General features: G+C 45.6%; 5 protein-coding genes across 6 annotated transcripts; 4 read left to right on the top strand and 1 right to left on the bottom strand.

Annotated features, from left to right (window-relative positions):
• Positions 1-467: 467 nt before the first annotated feature.
• On the top strand, positions 468-1,194 carry LOC117893115 (chorion protein S18). The gene is made up of 2 exons (XM_034799553.1): positions 468-546; positions 611-1,194. The coding sequence occupies exons 1-2, from the start codon at positions 532-534 to the stop codon at positions 1,118-1,120; spliced, it is 525 nt and encodes a 174-aa protein (XP_034655444.1). The 5' UTR covers positions 468-531; the 3' UTR covers positions 1,121-1,194.
• A 789-nt stretch (positions 1,195-1,983) lies between these two features.
• LOC117893784 (chorion protein S15) lies at positions 1,984-2,687 on the top strand. The gene is made up of 2 exons (XM_034800528.1): positions 1,984-2,134; positions 2,204-2,687. Exons 1-2 carry the CDS (start codon positions 2,123-2,125, stop codon positions 2,555-2,557), a joined length of 366 nt encoding a protein of 121 aa, XP_034656419.1. The 5' UTR covers positions 1,984-2,122; the 3' UTR covers positions 2,558-2,687.
• Positions 2,688-3,292: 605 nt separating this feature from the next.
• Positions 3,293-4,153, top strand: LOC117894934 (chorion protein S19). Its single transcript, XM_034802237.1, has 2 exons — positions 3,293-3,438; positions 3,538-4,153. Exons 1-2 carry the CDS (start codon positions 3,424-3,426, stop codon positions 4,063-4,065), a joined length of 543 nt encoding a protein of 180 aa, XP_034658128.1. The 5' UTR covers positions 3,293-3,423; the 3' UTR covers positions 4,066-4,153.
• Positions 4,154-5,416: 1,263 nt separating this feature from the next.
• On the top strand, positions 5,417-6,020 carry LOC117894933 (chorion protein S16). Its single transcript, XM_034802236.1, has 2 exons — positions 5,417-5,800; positions 5,869-6,020. The coding sequence occupies exons 1-2, from the start codon at positions 5,467-5,469 to the stop codon at positions 5,958-5,960; spliced, it is 426 nt and encodes a 141-aa protein (XP_034658127.1). The 5' UTR covers positions 5,417-5,466; the 3' UTR covers positions 5,961-6,020.
• Positions 6,021-6,759: 739 nt separating this feature from the next.
• Positions 6,760-19,923, bottom strand: LOC117895869 (paramyosin, long form). 2 transcript variants are annotated; one of them, XM_034803842.1, is made up of 9 exons: positions 19,543-19,923; positions 18,833-18,889; positions 16,239-16,325; positions 16,008-16,174; positions 13,417-14,288; positions 13,220-13,347; positions 13,041-13,153; positions 8,050-8,665; positions 6,764-7,981 (listed from the first exon to the last, which is right to left on the bottom strand). In XM_034803842.1, the coding sequence occupies exons 1-9, from the start codon at positions 19,663-19,665 to the stop codon at positions 7,505-7,507; spliced, it is 2,640 nt and encodes an 879-aa protein (XP_034659733.1). In that variant the 5' UTR covers positions 19,666-19,923; the 3' UTR covers positions 6,764-7,504. The 2 variants fall into 2 exon arrangements, with proteins under 2 accessions (XP_034659734.1, XP_034659733.1); XM_034803843.1 differs by lacking the exons at positions 13,041-13,153; positions 13,220-13,347; positions 13,417-14,288; ... (2 more) ...; positions 18,833-18,889; positions 19,543-19,923 and adding exons at positions 10,903-11,928; positions 12,479-12,605; positions 12,683-12,791 and having other exon boundaries at positions 6,760-7,981.
• Between the last annotated feature and the right edge of the window lie 113 nt (positions 19,924-20,036).

Here is a 20,036-nt window from a genome sequence, read left to right as displayed (position 1 = left end):
CACGGCTCGCATGGAGCTCGGAGCCACCGTGGAGTCAATGCCACACAAAAAGTGGACACAAATGGTCAATGAAATGGGGCGTGGAGCTGTCACGAGTCATGGCAAAGTGCTCGAGCGGTAGAAGCTGCTTCTGAGTGCCACTGGGAGGGGATCACGAGTCATAACACGTTGCGTAATGGGACTGGGGCCGGGGTCTCCCGCAGACGATGGCATAACCACAGACGACGACGACGCCTGCTATCTGGACCGAAGCCCAATTGAGAGCCAAGTTCTTTTTGGACTCTGCCGCTGGTCTGGCCTGCTGCACACGTCGCTGACGGTGACGACGACGTCTTGAGATTGCTGCACAAAGCGCAGAATGGGAGCTCGGAAACTTGGGAACTCGGAAACTCCGGCGAGAGCCAAAATTGCATCACATTCCCCAGTCACGTAAGCGAATAATTAATGCCTGGATTTCGTATAAAAACATACTATCCGCAGCAGTCAGGCATTAGTTACCCCACAACCAGACAAACCAAACCAAATACCAAAATGATGAAGTTCATGGTAAGTCCCCGCACAGCCTTACCTCCTCCGTAGCCCCAGAGACTCATCTAAATCCTTTCCTTAGTGCATTTTCATCTGCGCCGTGGCTGCAGTTTCGGCCAGCGGATATGGAGGTCGCCGTCCCAGCTATGGCAGCGCACCAATTGGCGCCTACGCCTACCAGGTGCAGCCTGCCCTGACCGTCAAGGCAATCATTCCCTCGTATGGCGGACAGCGAGGCTATGGCCACAACCAGGGAGGATATGAGGCGGCACCCATTGCCTCGGCCTACGGCAATGCTGACATTGGCAACCAGTACGGACCTGTCTCTGGCTCCCGCTATGGTGGTGCACCGCCCGTAGATCGTGAGGCCATTGCTCTGGCCAAGCTTGCCCTGGCCGCACCCAGTGCCGGCGGTCCCCTTGTCTGGCGTGAGGCCCCACGTCGTGTGCAGCATGCCTATGGCCCCAGCAACTATGGTGCACCCCAGCAGAGGTACGCACGCGCTGAGGAGGCCCAGGGCGCTTCGGCGGCAGCTGCATCCAGCTCAGTGGCTGGTGTTGCCAAGAAGGGATACAGGAAGTCATCCTATTAAATTGGAGTCCTATTAAGGCGGAACAAGCACAGTGAATCTAAAGAATAAATGCAACGAAACATCAAGACTTAAAACTTTCTAGAGTTCATTCGTTTGGGTGGCTTTTGGTTTCAGATTTCTGGCTCGTAGCTTTGGGCTGTTTAGAGCTGCACAAGCGCTCAGTTTGTGGTACGTTCTGGAAATTCTCGGTCTGTTTGGGCTTGAAGTGAATGCATATGAAGTGGCTAAAGAAATGCTAAAGATTTAAGCATAGAGAACTTCCAGAATGCTTTCAAATTTCACTTATAGAAAAGTTCTTCTAATTTCTTGCCTTCTTAAAACGTTGAAAAATGTGGATAGGCTAGAACTTTTTCTCGGCGAATTATAGCAGAATATTAGTAAGAAAATATCCCACTGTTTCCATTCAAAATTCTTGCCAAACATTTACTTTTAGTACCCTTTCACGCTGGTCCTCCAATGAGAACTAGTCCTACGCCCTGTTTCCTTATGCGGAATCCCTCATCAAACGTAGCACTTTTAGCAACGCCCTGAAACCCACTGAGCCGCCCACAGAGCGTTACCCCCAAGAATGTGCAAATGACAAATAATTCTACAACAAATTTTCGGGGCTCTATGGAGAATTGGCGCGTTCGCGAGTTCATTGAGAAAGTCGTGTGTGGTCGTCGAGGGGGCTGGCTTGGGACAATCAGGCATGGAAACAATGGAACATCGCGTAACCCCAAGCGATTTTATAATGGCTCGCGAGTCGAGACACACCGACAATGAATACATGGAAATGGAGTACATAAATACCTATGTACACAACTATTAATGTACATTTATTAAGCAATTATGTGGCATATATTTGGTATATAATTCGTACATGATATGTGGATATGTGGCCCGTATATGGGTCACGTAAATATCCAGTCTAATTTTGCGAGTATAAAAGCAAGCGTTTCGGGCTGTTTATAGTTATAGTTTGATTGATTATCCCACAACCAACAAAACTAAGCATTCACCATGAAGTACCTGGTAAGTAATCCTTAGAGCCTCCGCCCTAGGATCCAGCCAGCTAATCCTCGTGTGCTTTTCCACCTCTAGTTCGTCTGCGTCAGCCTGGCTCTCTTCGCCTACATCAGCGCCAATCCCGCGTACGGTGGCAACCGTGGTGGATATGGCGGTGGATACGGCAACGATCGTGTGGAGTATGAGCAGATCCTGGTGCCATCTTATGGTCGCAGCCGTGGCGGCTATGGCGGTTATGATCGTCCCCAGATCCTGCGATCGGCTCCCTCTGGTTCCCGTGCCTCGGCTGCTGCTGCTTCGGCCGCTGCTGCCGTCGCTCCTGGCAGCTACAGCCAGTATGCCATTCCCCGTTACGAGATTGACGGCAGCTACAATGGTCCCAGCCACGGACATGGTGGCTACGGACATGGCGGCCGCGGTGGCTACTAATTTCCTGAACTCCAACACGAAACGAACACCTCAGACTTTGGTCTTTGATCAAGTGGCAGCAACAGCAATGCTCTGAGAAGAGGAAAATAAAAACTTCTTCAACCAAATGGTGAATGTTGAACACGAAAAATATCACAGAGTTTTTTGCATTTTGCGGGGCCAGAGAAAACCTACAAGACGATGGCATACTTTTCAGCGCAAGCTGGTTAAGAATTTGGCAGGGTATTAGAGAGTTCTATGGAGAAAATAATAGGGTAGAGATTCCGCAGCAACTGGAAGTTGGTTGGGAATTTAATTCTTATTTCTTGTATATCAAATCTGCATTGAAAATGGATAACTTGCCAACGAAGAGCTTCTTTTAAATGCAATTTCATTGGTAACTAATTTCTCTGACGCATAAACAAACCTCCCTTGTGCCACAACTTTCAATAGACACTGTACAGAGGTCCCACTGTCACATTTCTTGACTCCAAGCCAGCCGCATGTCGTCACGCCTGGGGCATCGTCTGTTTAGACGACCTGTCCAACCCACCCCCATTGGAGGTCAGCATCCAAATTTCGCAGATACGAAGCTCTAGCTGTGGGATGCAGTGCCATGGTATCAGAAAGGGGGACGGACACACAGCGCGAAACTTGCAGAACAACGGCAAAAGTTCGGGCCGTAGCTGAAGCTCAGCAAAGACGGGGAGAAACTGTGGAGCATCGCGGCTCGGAGCCGTGATAAATTCGCGGCGAGATCACGTTTTGAGTGCCACAATAATACCTTGCTTATATAAAGAACTGTGCGGGCCGTTTCATTTGTTAATTGTGCCAACTGTTCCGAGCAGCAAGCGCCCCCCAAAAGACACACAAAACATTATATAGCCATGAACACTTTCGCTGTAAGTAAACCCAACGATGACTTCCCGTTCCCGGTTCGCTTTCCGGGAATACACAATCCAAACCCAGTCCTGTGGCTAACCCATCATCTTTCTCGACAGACTTTGGCGGTTCTCTTCTGCGCTTGCCTCATCGGCAACTGCCACGGAGGCTATGGCGGTGGCGGCCATGGAGGCTACGTGCAACAGGGAAGCTATGGACAGCGCTCCAACGGAGGTGCCGCTTCGGCTGCCAGCTCTGCTGCTGCCGCAGGCAACCAGCGTCCCGTAGAGATCATTGCCGGTGGACCCCGCGGTGGTTATGGCCATGGCCATGAGATCCTGCGCCCCATTCAGCTGGGTTATGGCGGACACTCGCAGCGTGTGCCCCAGCACGGCAGCTACGGACGTCGCAGTGGCTATGGACCTCGCTGGACTGTCCAGCCAGCTGGCGCCACTCTCCTGTACCCCGGCCAGAACAACTACCGCGCCTATGTCTCGCCTCCGGAGTACACCAAGGTGGTGCTGCCCGTCCGTCCAGCTGAGCCCGTGGCCAAGCTGTACATTCCCGAGAACCACTACGGCAGCCAGCAGAACTACGGCAGCTACGCTCCCCAGCAGAGCTACAACGTCGAGGGTCCCAGATACTAGATGGATACTCTCCACCTCCTCAATCCCCCTTCTCAGTGTGGATTCGCTCCTGTGCAGCGCGAATAAAAAATACAAAAAGAAAACATAATTTCCAAACAGTTGTATGGTATAGTTTTGGGCGTACGGGAAGTACAGCGATATCTGCTTCCGACTTGGGTCGGATCGAACCAGAATTTCGGTCTTTATGCAGCTGCTTGCAGCTGTGGCACTACAAATTTGATTGCAACTTTTGGGTGGGAATGTCTGAGTGACTCTCTGGTCGAGAACGTGCTGCTAAATTTGTTTAAATTTTTTTCCACACTGCAAAAGAGTTCCACAATCAAACTTTACAAATTTCCACACTTCAGAATTTGTTTCCCAATTTCTGGAACATTTTTCACCCATTTATTCCCATTTCTTTCCAAGCAAAAGTTTCTTCCACGAACCATTGAATGTTTGCTGATTTTTGTGAAATATTTTTCTGGCCGGTAAGCAAAGTCTTTTGCTGACTTGTTGACGTTGAAGCTGCTGGCTCAATGCTTGTGCCACCTTCGCTTGACATTCGAGTCGCTTGATGAATCACCCAGAGAATTCTTGGACTTTACTATGGAAAAAGAACGCATGTTGAAAAATATAAAAATAAATGCGAATTTTATTTGACAAAAGTGTCGCATTCAAACTTTGGGTTCTGTCAGTTATGGTCACTACTGTAGTTGTGTTCGAGCTATGGAAAGCTTTCATGATAAACGTGAAACTGAAAGGCCACACAATGGGAATAGAAATTCCGGTCTGAGCATCGGAAGCTGCCAATCCACAGATGGAAAGAAGTTTCTTCCAGCCACTACTAACCATGCATTCCAGGGCAGTTTTATCGGCTGAAATTAGACACCGGGGATTCATTCGTTCGCCCGTTCATTGATCCAGCAGCAGCAGCACAGCCAAGCCACAATGATGCACAATGCGTACAAGTACGGACAAACCAGTGGCAAAGACCCGATACCGCACACACCAAAAGCGAACAGAGCGTGCCAAGCCGGGGGAAGTTGCTATCAATGGGGCGGCCAGCTTCTCTTCCCGGGGTTGTGGTAGTCGTGGTTCTGGCTCCGTCTCTGTCTCTGCCACAATTTGGCGCGCAATTTCGATGAGCATAGAAATTGGAGACGCTGGCTGTGGAGTCTCCGGGCCTTATCAGGCTGGAGGGGGGGTTGGAGATGCTGCCTCTGCGGAGCTGTCGGCCACCCCGAAAGTGCTGCAGTTTCGTCATGACCTGCCCCGCGGCAGTGGGCATCGACTGGGGTTTGGTCACGTCTGGGCAGCACACGAATCGCTGGCAAACTCAAATGGTATTGCTATAAAAGCAATTTGGACACTCGCTGTGGCTAATTAGTGTCCGAAACAGTCGCTTCCTCGCACCACCAAAACATGTCCGCCAACAACATGCGTCTCCTCTGCCTGCTCTTGGCCTGCTACATCTCCGCCATTGTGGCCCACAGGCCCAGCTACCGCTCCTCCGGCGCCGATCGCTACGTGGATGTGGTCCGCGCATCCGAAACGGCCGAGGCCCAGGCCGCTGCCCTCACCAATGCCGCTGGTGCTGCCGCCTCTGCCGCGAAATTGGACGGTGCCGATTGGTATGCCCTCAACCGTTATGGCTGGGAGCAGGGCAGGCCTCTGCTGGCCAAGCCTTATGGTCCCCTGGACAATCTCTATGCCGCTGCCCTGCCACCCCGTTCCTTCGTGGCTGAAATCGATCCAGGTGGGTTTCCTCTAAATAAATTATATTCTCTGCTCAATGCTAATGTCACTCTGTTCTCTCGATTGCAGTCTTCAAGAAGAGCCACTATGGTGGAGCTTATGGAGGCAAGAGCGTGACGCTCAACACTGGCGCCAAGGTGGCCGTCGCAGCGCTGAACTGAAGATCATATTCCATGCAAATAGATCAAAAGTCTTAATAAATAGTGATAGCATAACATGAATTTGTTTTTCTCTTTGACTTTGGCACATCTTTGGCATGCTATAGGGCTGAATTCTGCTCCTAAGTTCTTTATGCCTTTTACAACAGAATCACAAACTCCGAACTATGCCCGTAAAAGTCGCTGAATAGCTCATACTTCTAAAGTTCTCTTGCTTTTCAGTTGATGAACTGCTTGTAGGAACCCAACGTTCAGGTTTCAGCGACGCACTGCTGGGATCAAAGCTCTAGTGGACCAGGTTTAGTGGTTGAATTATAGGAGCAAGTCTTAGTGGTGAACTGCTTTATAATTTCTACTGCTAACAGCTGTAAGCAGGCAGTTGCCACAGGCTGTTAAAGGAGTGCGGTAACGGGCTGTTAAAGGAGGGCGGCAGCAGGCTGTCAGCTTGGGGTGTTTACAGCGTTGTTGCTCTGCTAAACCTGCTGCTATGTTTGAAGCAAGCCTACAGGTTTAAGTCCATGAACTGCTTGCAGGATTCTTTGAAGAGAAACGAACCAAACGTTCAGGTTTAAGAGACGCACTGCTTTGACCAAACCTTCAGGTTTAGCCCTTTACCTCCTTAAGGAGCATTCATGGGAAAAAAAACATAACTTTCAGATTCTCTGAACTTTCAAAGAATAATTTCTATTTATGTTTATCTCTTTGACCAAAGAAAATTATATAAATCCTAATAGTTCCCTTTCCCCCTTTCTGCCTTTAGTAAAATCGATCAATTGTTGGTAGAGTTTATTATTTGTTATTATTATGAATAAAAATTTCGTTTTATTGCAAGATACAAAGTAAAAAATGTGAAATTTGCTCAGTTTGTTTGGTTTTTGGTTTTGGTTTTGTAAAATTGAAAATGGGTTGGTTGCGAGCACACAGAAAATTTACCTACTAAACATAAAGTGAACTAAAACAAATAGTAGAAGCGGTTGTAACTCGGGTAACGTAACTCGTTGCGCGTTTGCTGCTTGCTAAATGGTTTTCCATTCTCCATCTCTACATTTTCATCGCCATATATCATGATTGATATTGTTTGATATTATTAGTTGAAAGCCAACAACAACTCTCTTCTCTGTTCCTCTCTCTCTCTCTCTATCGCTAATGCTAGATCTCTCTTTTGCAAAAACTGTGCCAAAGTTTTCGTTGATTTTGGTTTTTATTTGGTTTTTGGGTTTTCCAGGTTCATTATTTTAATTAAATTACATGAACTTCAAAATAGTATTATTATTATATAGATAGGATGTGTAGTGTTATTGTATTTATAGTGTATAACCTATACGAATGCCCCCCGCCGTTGCCGCTTGGGGGATCTTGTTCGCTTTCTTCGGCGAGGGGATGGCAAAAAATTTAAATTATAAAAAAACTTTCTCACGCAAAATTTCTCTGCTCCAATCTCGCACCTGAAATCTCATTGATCTTCCTCTCTGATTGATTGAGTTTTGAGTAAATTAAAAAATGATCTCTCTGCTTTTCGGTGTTACTGCGGGTGTGGGATCGATGATCTATTCGGTGATCGTTCTTGTTGTCTCCTGGATGTACACCTGGGAGCCGGGCACGGTGGAGGTGGTGACGAATGTGCGGTGCTTGGCGCGGATCAGGTTCAAGTTGGACTCGGCACAGTCGGCACGATCCTCGGCAGCCTCCAGTTCGCGCTGGAAACGGCGCACACGGGTGGTGCTCTGCTGGGAGACGCCCTCCTGCTCGGACAGCTGGCGCCTGTAGATGTTGATCTTGGCAGTGGTCTTGTCGAGGGCATCCTGCAGCAGAATGATGTTCTTCTGGTCCTCCTCGCACTGCACGATCACCTCCTTGACGGTGCGCTCCTTCTTGCGCAGAATCTTGATGGTCTCGGCATGGCGACGCTTCTCCTCCTCCAGCTCCAGCTCCAGATCGCGAATGCGAGCCTCCAGTTTGCTGATGATGCGCTTGCTGCCGGCAACGGCATTCAGCTCAACCTCTTCCAGACGAATGGACAAGTTCTACGGGGATTAAATACACAAAATACATAGAGGATGGACAGTTGGATAATCGCGAAGCAAATGCTCACCTTGACTTCGACTTCCAAAGACTTCTTGATGGTCTCAAGCTTGACAATGCGCTCCTGCTCCTCATGCACCTGCTCGACAACGTGCTTCAGCTCAACCTGGATCTTCTGGTAACGCTCGTCGCTGATGCGCAGCTCCTTGGACACCTCCTCGTAGTCGGAAGCGACCACGGTCAGCTCCTGCTCCAGCCTGGACTTGATCGAGACCAGGTTTACATTGGCAGTGCTCAGCTCGTTGATGCGAGTGCTGGCCTCCTCGTACTGCAGCTCCACGGTGCGCTTGGCACGGTTGGCGCTGTCCAAGTGGGAGCGGGCCTCCTCCAGCTCACCATTGAGACCGGCCAGGCGGCGCTGGGCGATGCCATACTGGTCAAGGGTGGCCTGCAGCTGGCGCTGCACATCCTCGTAGTGGGCCTGGAGCTCGGTCAGCTGCAGCGACTGCTTCTTGATCACCTTCTGGAGATCGATGTTGGTCTTGTTGGCCACATCCAGGGACATCTCCAGCTCGGTGATCTGGATCTGCAGCTTCTTCTTGATGCGAATCACCTCGGTCTTCAGACGAGTCTCAGCCTCAACCACGCGGGCACTGAGCTGCTCGATCTCGATCGAGGTCTGCTTGCTATTGAAATTACCAAAAGTGTTAGATGAAACATTCAAAACAGTTTTGGAATCGAAGTCAATCAATTGGTAAGTTTCTGCTGCCCCCAAAATGCGCTTTACCTCGTGCCTCAATGACGCCTCTTTCGCTTTCTCTCTCCGGTGTTTCGCTTACTCGCCACACATTTGCTTGCTTTATTTTTGGCCCCAATGCTCTGACCCACAAAATGCATTTTCCCCAACACTCAGCACTACAAGCACTCTGAAACCACTCAGGTTCTCTGGCATTGTCAAAATTGTTTCATTGTTTTAGCTTTTTGCTGCTGCTTCTGCTGCTGCATGGGCGATTTGCATTGCAAAGAGTTTGCGATTATTTTTACGCTTGATAAAGACATCGAACTTGTCACAAATAGCTTGGGTTTACATGCCAAACTATTTTCTAAGTAGTTCCTTTTTTTTGTGGTGCATCATGCGCCTATTTTTAGGCGATAGGTAGATGCTGAAGACTTTAAGATGCGTTGCCAACCCAATTTTGAGTAATGTTTGTGTTTCTGTTTTACCAATTGAATCATGAGGGTAAATAGATGACCAGAACTAGTAAAGGTAGAACCTTAGATATGAAATATCTGTTTCCCAGATCAAAAGATGATCGATTTATTCCTCAGTACCTAGATATTGTTATACCAAGAAGCTGATACTTACTTTCATCTAACTTTATCTGTTTTACATTTTATTTTCTGCGCCATAATTTTCTCCATATTTTCCCACAGGTTTTTGACCAGATTTTCCCACTGGATTTGGCCACATTTTCTTCCATTTACAAGAAATTTGTATGATCAATCTGTTTCTTTTGGGACTTTGGAACTTTTCATGATAACAATGGAATTAAAAATCTCTTCCCAAACCCCACATATGCCTCTACCACTTCTAGTTTTAAGTCTGCGATGCGAACGCCCACACTTCCACTCTCAACTGTCAGAGATCCATCATTTGGATCATCTTTTCATTGCTCAGGCAATAGCTCTGTGGACCTCACAGTCTTCTGGTTACTTAATCTTAATCTTCTCTGTGCCCATTGCTGTCGCCTTGCCAAGGTATTTAGTCTCTGTGTGTGTTTGTGAGTATTTTGCATTTAGATTTCAATTTTTTTCCCTGCCATTGTCTTCAATGTTTATTTGCCTACGCAAAAATATTTGCTTGCTTTGAGTTTATGTTAATTTTTCTTCGCATTTTCTTCTCTATTTTGTTGCTGTCATGTGCCCAACATTTTCGTTGCTTTCAAAATGAAAATAATTCTTTATATTTTGTCGAATTTTTGAAGGACAGACCACAAACAATAGTTTGTCGGGGCCACAATCTACGCGCATACAAGACGAAACCCTGTCAGACGGCTGTGGAATTTGGCATCTGAGGCATACCTGAGGTTGTGGGTGCGAAACATGATCATTGCAAACGTTGTGAACATTTTACGATTTTGAGGTCAGATCGCAGGGGGTTTTTCATTGGTTGGGTATAGGATTTTATATCATTAGTAGATAAAAATGTAATCTTGTAAAGTTCGCTAACCAAAGCATAGAGACCTACAAAACTACAAATGAAAGTTGATATTTTGGTGAATAGATCTTTAAAACCATAACTTCATTCCTACATTCCATATTTTGACTCCTTAGAACTGACTTTGACTCATAGATCCAAGATATCGCTTTGATTTCCTATATATCATAATAATTTCGACAATAAATAAAACCCTTGGCATTCCTCTGCAATTAGCCATGAGGATAAAAATGTTGTGCATAATTTTACAGAAATAATTCACACAAGACTCAAACAACAGACACAATGCGATGCAAATGGGAAAGAACGGACATTAGAATGAGGGGAAAATAATGGTCTATCGAGGTGCAAAGAAAACTTGAGAAACGAAAATAAATTTGTGCAGTTTTGCAGACCAGACAAATAGAGAGATGTGTAGGATGGGTAGGAGGATACGAAATTAATCTACAATTCAAAAATGTTCGCATTTATTCAAATTGTCTGGGGGCTAGAATTTAATTGAAAACGACAGACTTAATCGTTTCGTGTGTGGCTGTGGGGAATGATGATGGGATAGACTGGGGATTGGAAAGGCAAAGAAAAAACCTATCTTTTGGGCGGAATACTAATGGTTAGTGCTTCCAGTATATATAGCTATAATCCTTGAGCTTGGGATGTGTGCGAGCGACCTTGCGACATATCCAACACTTATCCTCTATACCGCACCTGCTATCCGCGTAGAACTCAACGGTGCGCTGATTGAGCGTCGAGAGCTGGCGCTTCACATTGTGGAGCGAGGAGGAGACGCGATGGTCGAGCTTGTCGACCAGGCGATCGTCCATCAGCTCGATGTGAAGGGCATGGGCCCGCAGCTGGCCATCGACGGGGGAGCCGGAACGAGCGCGCGAAATGGCGCGACTCGAACGAACCAAAGTTTGGGACATGTAGTCCTCCTCCTCCTTTTTGGCCGTCTTGATGTTCCGCTCCGATTCGGAGAGCAGCGCCTGGGCAATGGCGCTGGCGGACTTGCCGCGTATCGATCGCTTGAAATCGTCCGACATTTGATCAACTTCGTTATCTATCTCGATCTTGCGAATGCGCTGCAATATTTTTAAGGTATCGCGTTTAATCAGATCCTCGAGATCTTCCTGGCGCTGACGACGGCGCTGGCGCGATCTCTCAACAACTGTGTCCGGTTCAATGTGCTTGGCCACACGCGACGCGTCGACAAGCTTCTGCAAACTGAACGGCGTCCGTTTCTTGGACCGAAAACTGAGCAAAATCTCATCGGCACGGGCCGCGCAGGTGCGCGACAGGCGTAAAATCTCATCGGATGTATACTTTCGCACCGTGTTCGAGGCGCGGTACTGCTGCAGTCCCCGCTCGCTCACCCACGGCAAGTGGGGCTGCACCACCTTCAGACCCTTGGCCTTTGCATCCAGATAGTCCAGCATTGGCTGGTAGAAGTTCATCGTGTACCCATAGTTATCCTCATAGGTGTTCGTGTGCCTAAGGCGTGAGGGACGCTGCTGCAAAGCGAGCGACATAATTTCAGGGGGGAGACGGAATAGGGGATATGAGAGACGGTATGAGAGAGTGTGTGCTTAGAGTACTCTAATTAAAGCTACAAATGTTGCTCGGATGTTGCTCTGTCGCTTTGTGGTCGCCTGTCTTCTTGGTGTCGCTCCCTCTTCGTTTTGGCAGCAGTTTCTGTGTCGCTTTTGCAAATACAATTTTCAAATTTGTCGAAATCTATAAAAAGATTGCATTTCGGGTGTTCAGCTGTTGGCATCGACCAAAGGTATGAGAGCATAATGACGACAACAACACGTACTATAACATCATCATCATTATCTTCATCATCGTTTGTGTTGGCAGGCAATGTGTGGCTGGTGCGAGCACCATTCCTTGGCTATGATTGATTCATTTTGGCAGAGCTCTCACAGACAATGTCATAATAGCAACTCAGAAATAATAGCAATATCTGCAGAGGCAATATTATCACACTTGAGACTTGAGATAGGCAAAGAAACTTGCATCTTAAATGGCGGAAAACAGCCAAGAAAAAGGTACTACACACTGCAAGTCTGGCACTTTGGAAACACACACAAAATGTGTTCATTCTATGCAGTTCTTTCCACAGAACATCAGTAGATTGTTCCAGAGATATCTTTCAAGATAAACTGCCACTTAAAATGCACTTCATTATCTCTCTGTCTGAGTGCGCTCAAGCCAAAGGTCTTTTATCACAGCCAAGCCACTTGCCACCACCAATTGGAAGCCAATTCACATATCAACGTACCTGTTGCTGGAGCTCATCCAAACTTTACAACTTCCACTTATACCAAAAATGATCTCACAAACGAGATCTTTCGATTAGCAACCAAAAAGCGATTGTGTAATACTCGTGGCAGCAACTGCGCAATTTTCTGTTGAATTGGGGAGGTAGATTTCATAGATAACTAAATTTCTGCCATATTCTGAGCTGAGAGAGAATTGAACCCACTTCTTAGTACTGAGCCTGTGTGTGTGTTGTGGCAGGATCGAATCGTGCCTTGCTCCGCGCTTTGCTTAGAAAACTAATGCCGTTGCTTTATGCGCGACTATAGAACTCGAACTGATCGCTAAATGGGTCAATTTGATATCAAATCTGTTGTTGGCTATTGGCAGCGATTGCAAAACAATCGATTGATTTCCCCCGCCTTGGGGGACTGTGTGGGCTTCCGCTTTGGCAGGGGAAACTGCGAATAAGTGATTGACCTTCGACAGTTGTCACTGTCGCTTTGAGACAGGAAGACAGAGGCGTGCGCATTTTGGGGGGCTGGGCACTTCCAAGTGGATAGAATATATTACAAGTCACTTACCGAATAGCCTCAACCTCCTCATCCTTCTCAGCCAGACGACGCTCGGCGTCGTGACGGTACTGGTTGAAGTCGGCGGCCAAACGCTGACCACGCTGCTCCTCAGCCTTGCGGCCCTATATACAAATAGAGAAAATTCTATTTAGTCTCTGCTTTGTAGTGTTTTGGGCAGGTCCACTTACAGCCTCGGCTTCCTTGTAGGCAGCGGTCAGCTCATCGCGCTCGTTCTCCAGACGACGCAGCTCCAGCTCCAGCTCGTGGAGGCGACGGTTCAGTTCGTTGATGGCGCCCTTGGCCTCATGCAGATCATCTGGAACAACACAAAAACAAATTAATAAGCAATCAAGTAGTAAGGAGGAATATTTATGTAAGTACTAACCGCCCAATTTCTTGTTCTCGCGGACCAACTGGTTGTTGTTGTCCTTGACCTTGTCCAGCTCGTGCACGGTGCGAACCAGATCGATCTGCTTGTTCTTCAGATCGCGCTGGCTGGTCTCGAACAGAACGATGGTCTCATCGAGGCGGCTCTTCAGCTCAACGTTGTGCTTCTCCAGAGTGTTGACGGCCTTGGTGAGCTCCCGGCAGCTGCTGTTGGACTTCTCCAGATCGATGATGAGAACCTCCACTTCGCTGGACAGACGGGTCTTGGTCTTCTCCAAGTTGTTGACCTTGACGATGAGCGACTCGATGTGCTCCTCCAGCTCGGTGATGCGCACCTGGTACTTGCGACGAATCTCTTCGACCTCCTCAGCGCGGGCTGCCACTTCGGCATTCCACTTGTTCTGCCACGAAGTGGCATCAGCATTGGCCTTGACCAACTGACGTTCCAAGTCAATGCGCGCCTCTGACTCTTCCTCGAGTTGATTGCGAATCGAGTCCAATTCGATCTCAACCTGATGCAGAGAAGATTCGAGCATGGAGCGACGACGGTCCTCGTCTTCCAAGCGGCGGCGAGCATCCTCCAGCTGGGAGATGACCTGGCTCTTGGAAAACGAGACAGTGTCGAGCTGCACTTTGAGATCTTGGACGTCCTTGATCAGCTCAATGTTCTCCTGCGAGAGGCGAGATTTATGCGATGTGATATCGATCACGGTGCGGTTCAGCTCCTCGATCTTCACATTCAGCTCCGTAATGGAGATCTCCAGCTTGGAGATGTGCTTCTCCGACACAATCTTCTCCTTGTTGTAGATCTCGATTTGCGAGAGCAGCTCGTAGACTTCGGCCTGGAATTTGGACTTGTCCTTCTCGGCTCTGCAAGCAAACAGATCTCCAGTTTAATGATTGTTCTTTGGCTCATTTCTGCATGGATACTTAGGATTTGGCCAAGCTGTGATATAGCGCGGCGCAGGCGAAGGCGAAGGCTTGATTTGACTTGGCTTGGATGGAGAAAGCGCAGCATACGGCAAGCTTTCCCATATCGTTATCGTTGGGTTCCTCGGATCAGATGCAGCTTTCATTTCTCTCTGTCCGAAATTTCAACCAAAACGGAACGATATGCGAAAGCTTCACCCAGGCTAAAGGTTAAGATCATGTTTGTGTCTGTCTGTCCGTCTGTTTGTTTGTCCTTATGCCCTGAAATCATTACACATGTATTTTTCGCAGTACTTTGTATAACTCAAATACATTTTTCCCACTTTTCCCCACTTGCCATTGGGTGCCACAGGCCATTGTGGCATATGCCTCACACCCACTGAAAAGCTAAAAAGCCAGAAAACGTATCGAATTTCCATAATACTCAATTGGACGGAAAGAGACAACAACAAGAAACAATCAACACACATTTGCTCCCCTCTATATTGTAGTATGATTCAATCAAAGACATATTTGGGTTGCGGCGTTGGTGCAAACGAGACAGAGACAGAAAGAGCGAGCGAGAACGAGAGCAACAAAGAGCAACCTCTCTGCTTTGCTCAAGAATTTAGATGAAAATTTCAAAATTTCTATAAATAAATTCCTTAACAAAAAACAAAAAAAAAAACAGAAGAAATACAAATATTAGCCCCAGCAGCAACAGCCCCACTGTGGCGTGTTGGTGTATTGGTGTGGGCAACATATGGTTGCAAAAGTTTTCACCAACAAAAAAAATAAAGAAGCTTTCAACAACAAAAGCTTTGCCGTGCGCAAACTCGGGGCGCACCTTTGCGGATCGATCTCTTAAACGAGTTGGATGCCGGCTAATGGATTATCGTTGGATATTCAGTAGGTAAAACCTTAGGGGTTCCAAGTCCAAACTAATTTTTTACGATCGGGCAAAGGTGAGCACGCAAAACCCATGATCAGAACTATAATGTGACCGGTGGTATCTACCTTTTGCTAGCCTTGAATTGCAAAATGATTTCGAAATGGTCTCGGCAATATTTATTTTTGGAAATCGCTTCGATTTGGAAATATGAGAGCGGACCGAAAGTTGCTCGAATCTCTACCTAAGTATATAGTGGATATATGTATGGATGTATGGATCCGAGCCACATGTACATATTTATGTATGAATTTGTGTCAATAGAACTTGCAAGCGATGCAACTCTTCTTCGCTATTTGTTTGCTTTATTTTATGTTTGCTATGTGGCCCCTCCTTCCCACCCATTTCGCGTGTCATGGCATTTTGATGAATTGTTTATGATCTGGGGCTCGCTCTTCGTGGGTAGGGGCTTTCTTTTTGGGTCAGCAGGGCAGCGGGGCAGCGCAAGGTTAGTGCAAAGCCCGTGTATTGTTGTGTTACTGCACGAGATCGGGAGAGACATTGAAATGTCCGAGAAATGCCAGCTGACGCCACTTGATCAACATCATTCATATGAAAACAACAACAATAAATATGGAAATGGCCAAGATGATCATGATGATGGTTGCTTGGGGTTGGGGTTGGGGTTGGGGTATGTTTATGTTTTTCTTTTGTTTTTGGCTTCATTTTCTAGGTCATGTTTAGGATCTGTGAATGATTTACGAGTGAGTGTTAGATGTGATATTGCCCACCTAGCCTTGTTTTTCGTTAGGATTTCAACCTGTTCCTGGAAATCCGTAATAATTTCGTTGTGCTTTTTCTTCAAGAGAATGGTGGTCTCCTCGGATTCAAGATGAACATCCTCAAGCAGCTTACGGAGCTTCAGAAGCTCAGCATCACGCTTGCGGTTGGCTTCAAACTGCACAAAAAACAAGAAAAATCAGTCTCATGGATAAATGGGATGTTTATATAGAGAAACTTACTTGATGTTCAGCACCACCTTCGGCCTCCTCGAGACGCTCGGACATCTGTATGACCTGCACGCTGAGATCGGCTTTCTCGCGCTCGATCTGATTAACATACGAAAAAGAGAGAGACATTTTTGCATTAGACATTTGACATGGACATAGATATATCATAACTTGGAAAATGTCCTATTTATAGATAGAAATTCGCTCTATGCTCTATGGCAATTTCCAACGGGCCATAATAAAAATTATAAATCACATTAATCAGTCAAAAATAATTATGCACATGCAACACCTAAAATAACAATGGCAACGTGCCAAGAAGTCTTCATATCATACCCATAGAGGTAGGTGTATGCATCTCCGATGCGCTTCTACATACATTTATATCTATTGTGGGTGGAGGAGGAGCGGGAGGAGATGCCTTTTGGTGTGCCTATATATACATATCTATATTGCATTTCCAAAAAGGCATTCGAAGAGTTTTTCGGTTGAACAGAAACATTTTTCTATCTCTCAGCCTGCCTCTCTGCTCTAGCTATCGAAATATTTGCATTTCGCCTTTGGGTCGACCTCATTTAGGAATTTTCTTGCGAATCGTAATTAAATGGTATTTTATGAGGAGGCCTTTTGGTATTTGGAGCTGTCAGTTGGCAGACATGGGAGCTAGGAATTGATTAGGCAGAGTCTGTGTATATGTGGCAGATTTTCGCTATATTTCTCTGCAAAGTTAGACAACTCGAACAGCCCCCGAAGCGGGATTTAATCTCTCTCTCTCTTGCTGAAACAATCTGTTTATGATAATACCTATACACAACATAGTTTCTGACAGAAAGGCCACGTAAGTACGAGAGCCGTAAATCCATTTGCGCCATATGTATCTTGTAGATACATGTTTTTGCCTTTTCTTTGCCTTTGCCGACCATGTGCATATGTATCTACATATTTATCTACAGATACGAATCATGAGTCTTCGAACAAATATATGCCAGGCGGTGTGAAAACTTTTAATGTGCAAGAAAATTATTTAATTTTCCCACAAGCACACCACACCAAACAGATACAGATGCAGATACAGATACACAGATAGCCACAGATCTTTCAGATACGAGCGCGAAAATTCCTCTCTATGATTCGGACGATGATGATGATGGCTTTTCGACCACTTTATTTTCCTTTCTTTCTTTCATTTTGTTCTCTACGATCTACAAGTTTTCGGCTGTTCATATTTTTGCTGTTGCTTTTGCTTTTGCTTCTCAGGTCTTCAAGTTAATCATTTGCTTCTCTGTATTGAATGTCGTGCGCTAATTTTAGCCATTTTGTTCCATATTATGAGTGCGAGAGAGTGTGTGCGTGTGTTCGTTTGTGAGTGTTTCTACAGATACTCGATATATGGATGAGATGCGCGCCACTCTCTAATCCATAAAGCAAAAGTAATTAAAATAATATTGCCAACAAAATATGAAGCGAATTCCTTTGCAACCCATTCGCCAGCGTGGCAGCAACAGCAGCAGAAGCTCTCTTTTAATGTGGTTGCGCCCCAGACCAGGCCGCATTTTCTAAATTTGTAATGGCAAACAGGAACAGAACCCGAACACTGAACAACTGAAAAGAGTCTGGGTGCCAGGCTAGGCCGGTCGGAATGAAGTGCACTTTTCCGCATGCGAATTTCCCACTTTTCGGCTATCGGCTTCTTTGCTGCTGCCACTTTGTGTTTGCAAAGATAAATGCAAACACAGAACCAAATGCAAAATCATTTATCACTGCTCCGCCCCGAAAGCTATTGAAGTTCAATGCACATCATTATCATTTACTTTCTCGCTCAGAAAGAACTCACTCTCCTCTCCTATGGGGTTGCTGGGGTATTCTTAGATTCCTCTCTAAATGCAACAATTTGTTGCTTTGCTGCATTTGTTTGCTGCGTTTTCTATCCGCTTTTTCTAGCATCTTTTACTTTTTATCTTTTTTTCGATTTGTCTATTTTGATTTTATTTTTGTTTTGGCTTTTTCCACATATTTTTGCTGTTTTTAGGGTGACATTTGCGAGCAGCGACCAAAAGGGACAAAAATTGTCTTGGCCTGGCGCTTTCATTTCGCTTGCGATTCGGAGATTGTTTTTTGCAAACCCATTAAGCAGGTGGACATTTTTTGTGCCCTGTGAAAAGTAGCCTTCAATCAGGTTTATCTCCCGTATAAGCTAAGTTCAGGGTATCTGCCGTATTTCTCAGTTTTAATCTATTAAAAGTTCTATGAAGTTTCGTATCTACCTATAGCAGAAAGGAATTCTTCTACATCTCTAGTGCAAACAGAAGTTTATTGATATATAGAGGATACAGGTTTGTCCTTTATCTTTATTCAATACCAAATAATATTTCCAGAATTAAATATGAATAAAGCATTATTCCCAAAACAATCCACGACTAAAAAGTTTCTCCAAAAAACCAGCAAAAACATTCCTTCAAAAAAGCCATAAATTATACAATATATTTTCCAGAACAAACGATGACTAAAAACTTCTCCCATACAACAGATAAAACACCAAAAATAGTTCAAATATATGTATGCATGTATCTAGGTATATAAAAACCATGTTCAGTGGTATTACTCACCCTTTGACGCAACTCACGTTCAACTTCAAGATCATCTTGGAGCAAACGGATCTTGTCCTGCAAGAAAATTATGAATAAATATTCAGATCAGTGATCTTTAATTTCAATTATCGGTTTTCAAAACTATTTTTCGTTCTTTTTTAGCACTTAAACACACAGGCATTTATATTCATCACACATTTTTCTTCGATGTTTTTTCTATATATCTCTCGGTGGTCTCGGTCATTACATAATTTTTAGCAATGCATATACATATGTATGTATTTATGTACGGGTACATATGGGATACATATAGACATCTAGAATTTTTGCTTTCTACACGGGTTTCTATATTTCCACACACAAAAACGCGGCGAGAATTTAACACACACATAGAGACAGAGATATATGTGCAGATATATACATAGATATCCATATATATACAGATGTCTGCGGTATATATACTGCTGTGTATTTGATATAGAGTGTAGATGAATTTTTTTTCGGGTTTTCTTAGTTTGTTTTTCGTATTTCTTGATTATTTTCTTCGTGAGAGTTCTCTTGGGTTTTTATTTTAAAAAGATTTGGCGCACACGCATTTCGATTATTCTTTCGTTTTTTAAGTTTCATTTCTTTTTTTTAATTTCTCGTCGAGATTCGTTTGATTTTTGTGGGGTTAGAGATGATGGCCTGAGCCGGATGGCTCATGTCCGCTGATGGTGGTCTCTTACCTCCAAGCGGGAGAGCGAGCTCAAGTCCTGGATGTATTCGATGTTGACATCGGCACCACCGGGTCCGGTCGATGTGGCCCGGTAGGAGTATTTCGAAGAGCGTACAGCCTGCGATGACGACATTCTGCTATGTCAGATTTTCCTGGTATCCTGGGGTCCTCTAAATTAATTCAATCGTTACGCGTTTGTTCGCGATTTTCAAAATATAAATATATAAATAAAACTTTTGTATTTTCCCAAGCGAAAATCTCTACAGCACCGCACGCAGTTTTGTAGTTGTCACCGAGTCACCGAAAAAATTCGTAATAAACGTCGGAGTAAGGCTGGTGATCTACTGAACAAGAGATCCCGTTGTCGTTCGAATAAAGAGTATTTCGTTGATTTGGTCTCTGGTCCGCAAGTCTTTTCGTCTATATCCACGATGTTCGGATGCTTTCACCATTCGGCTGCTGTCGGCTTTCCTGAGTGTGCTTTCTGAGATAGAATTCGGCTGC

Source organism: Drosophila subobscura, chromosome J, assembly GCF_008121235.1.
Source record: "Drosophila subobscura isolate 14011-0131.10 chromosome J, UCBerk_Dsub_1.0, whole genome shotgun sequence".
Taxonomy (NCBI): domain Eukaryota; kingdom Metazoa; phylum Arthropoda; class Insecta; order Diptera; family Drosophilidae; genus Drosophila; species Drosophila subobscura.
Note: the sequence above shows the minus strand (reverse complement) of the source record. Positions and strands in the feature narration are given on the sequence as shown.

What these genes read in the sequence shown, in the direction of transcription:
- LOC117895869 (XM_034803842.1), bottom strand. Translation starts at nt 19,665, where the DNA reads ATGTCGTCATCGCAGGCTGTACGCTCTTCGAAATACTCCTACCGGGCC. An exon ending in GCTCGCTCTCCCGCTTGGAG is followed by an intron (nt 18,890 to 19,542) that starts GTAAGAGACCAC and finishes ATTTTCTTGCAG; the next exon opens with GACAAGATCCGTTTGCTCCA. An exon ending in AAGGTGGTGCTGAACATCAA is followed by an intron (nt 16,175 to 16,238) that starts GTAAGTTTCTCT and finishes TTTTTTGTGCAG; the next exon opens with TTTGAAGCCAACCGCAAGCG.
- LOC117894933 (XM_034802236.1), top strand. Translation starts at nt 5,467, where the DNA reads ATGTCCGCCAACAACATGCGTCTCCTCTGCCTGCTCTTGGCCTGCTAC. An exon ending in CGTGGCTGAAATCGATCCAG is followed by an intron (nt 5,801 to 5,868) that starts GTGGGTTTCCTC and finishes TCTCGATTGCAG; the next exon opens with TCTTCAAGAAGAGCCACTAT.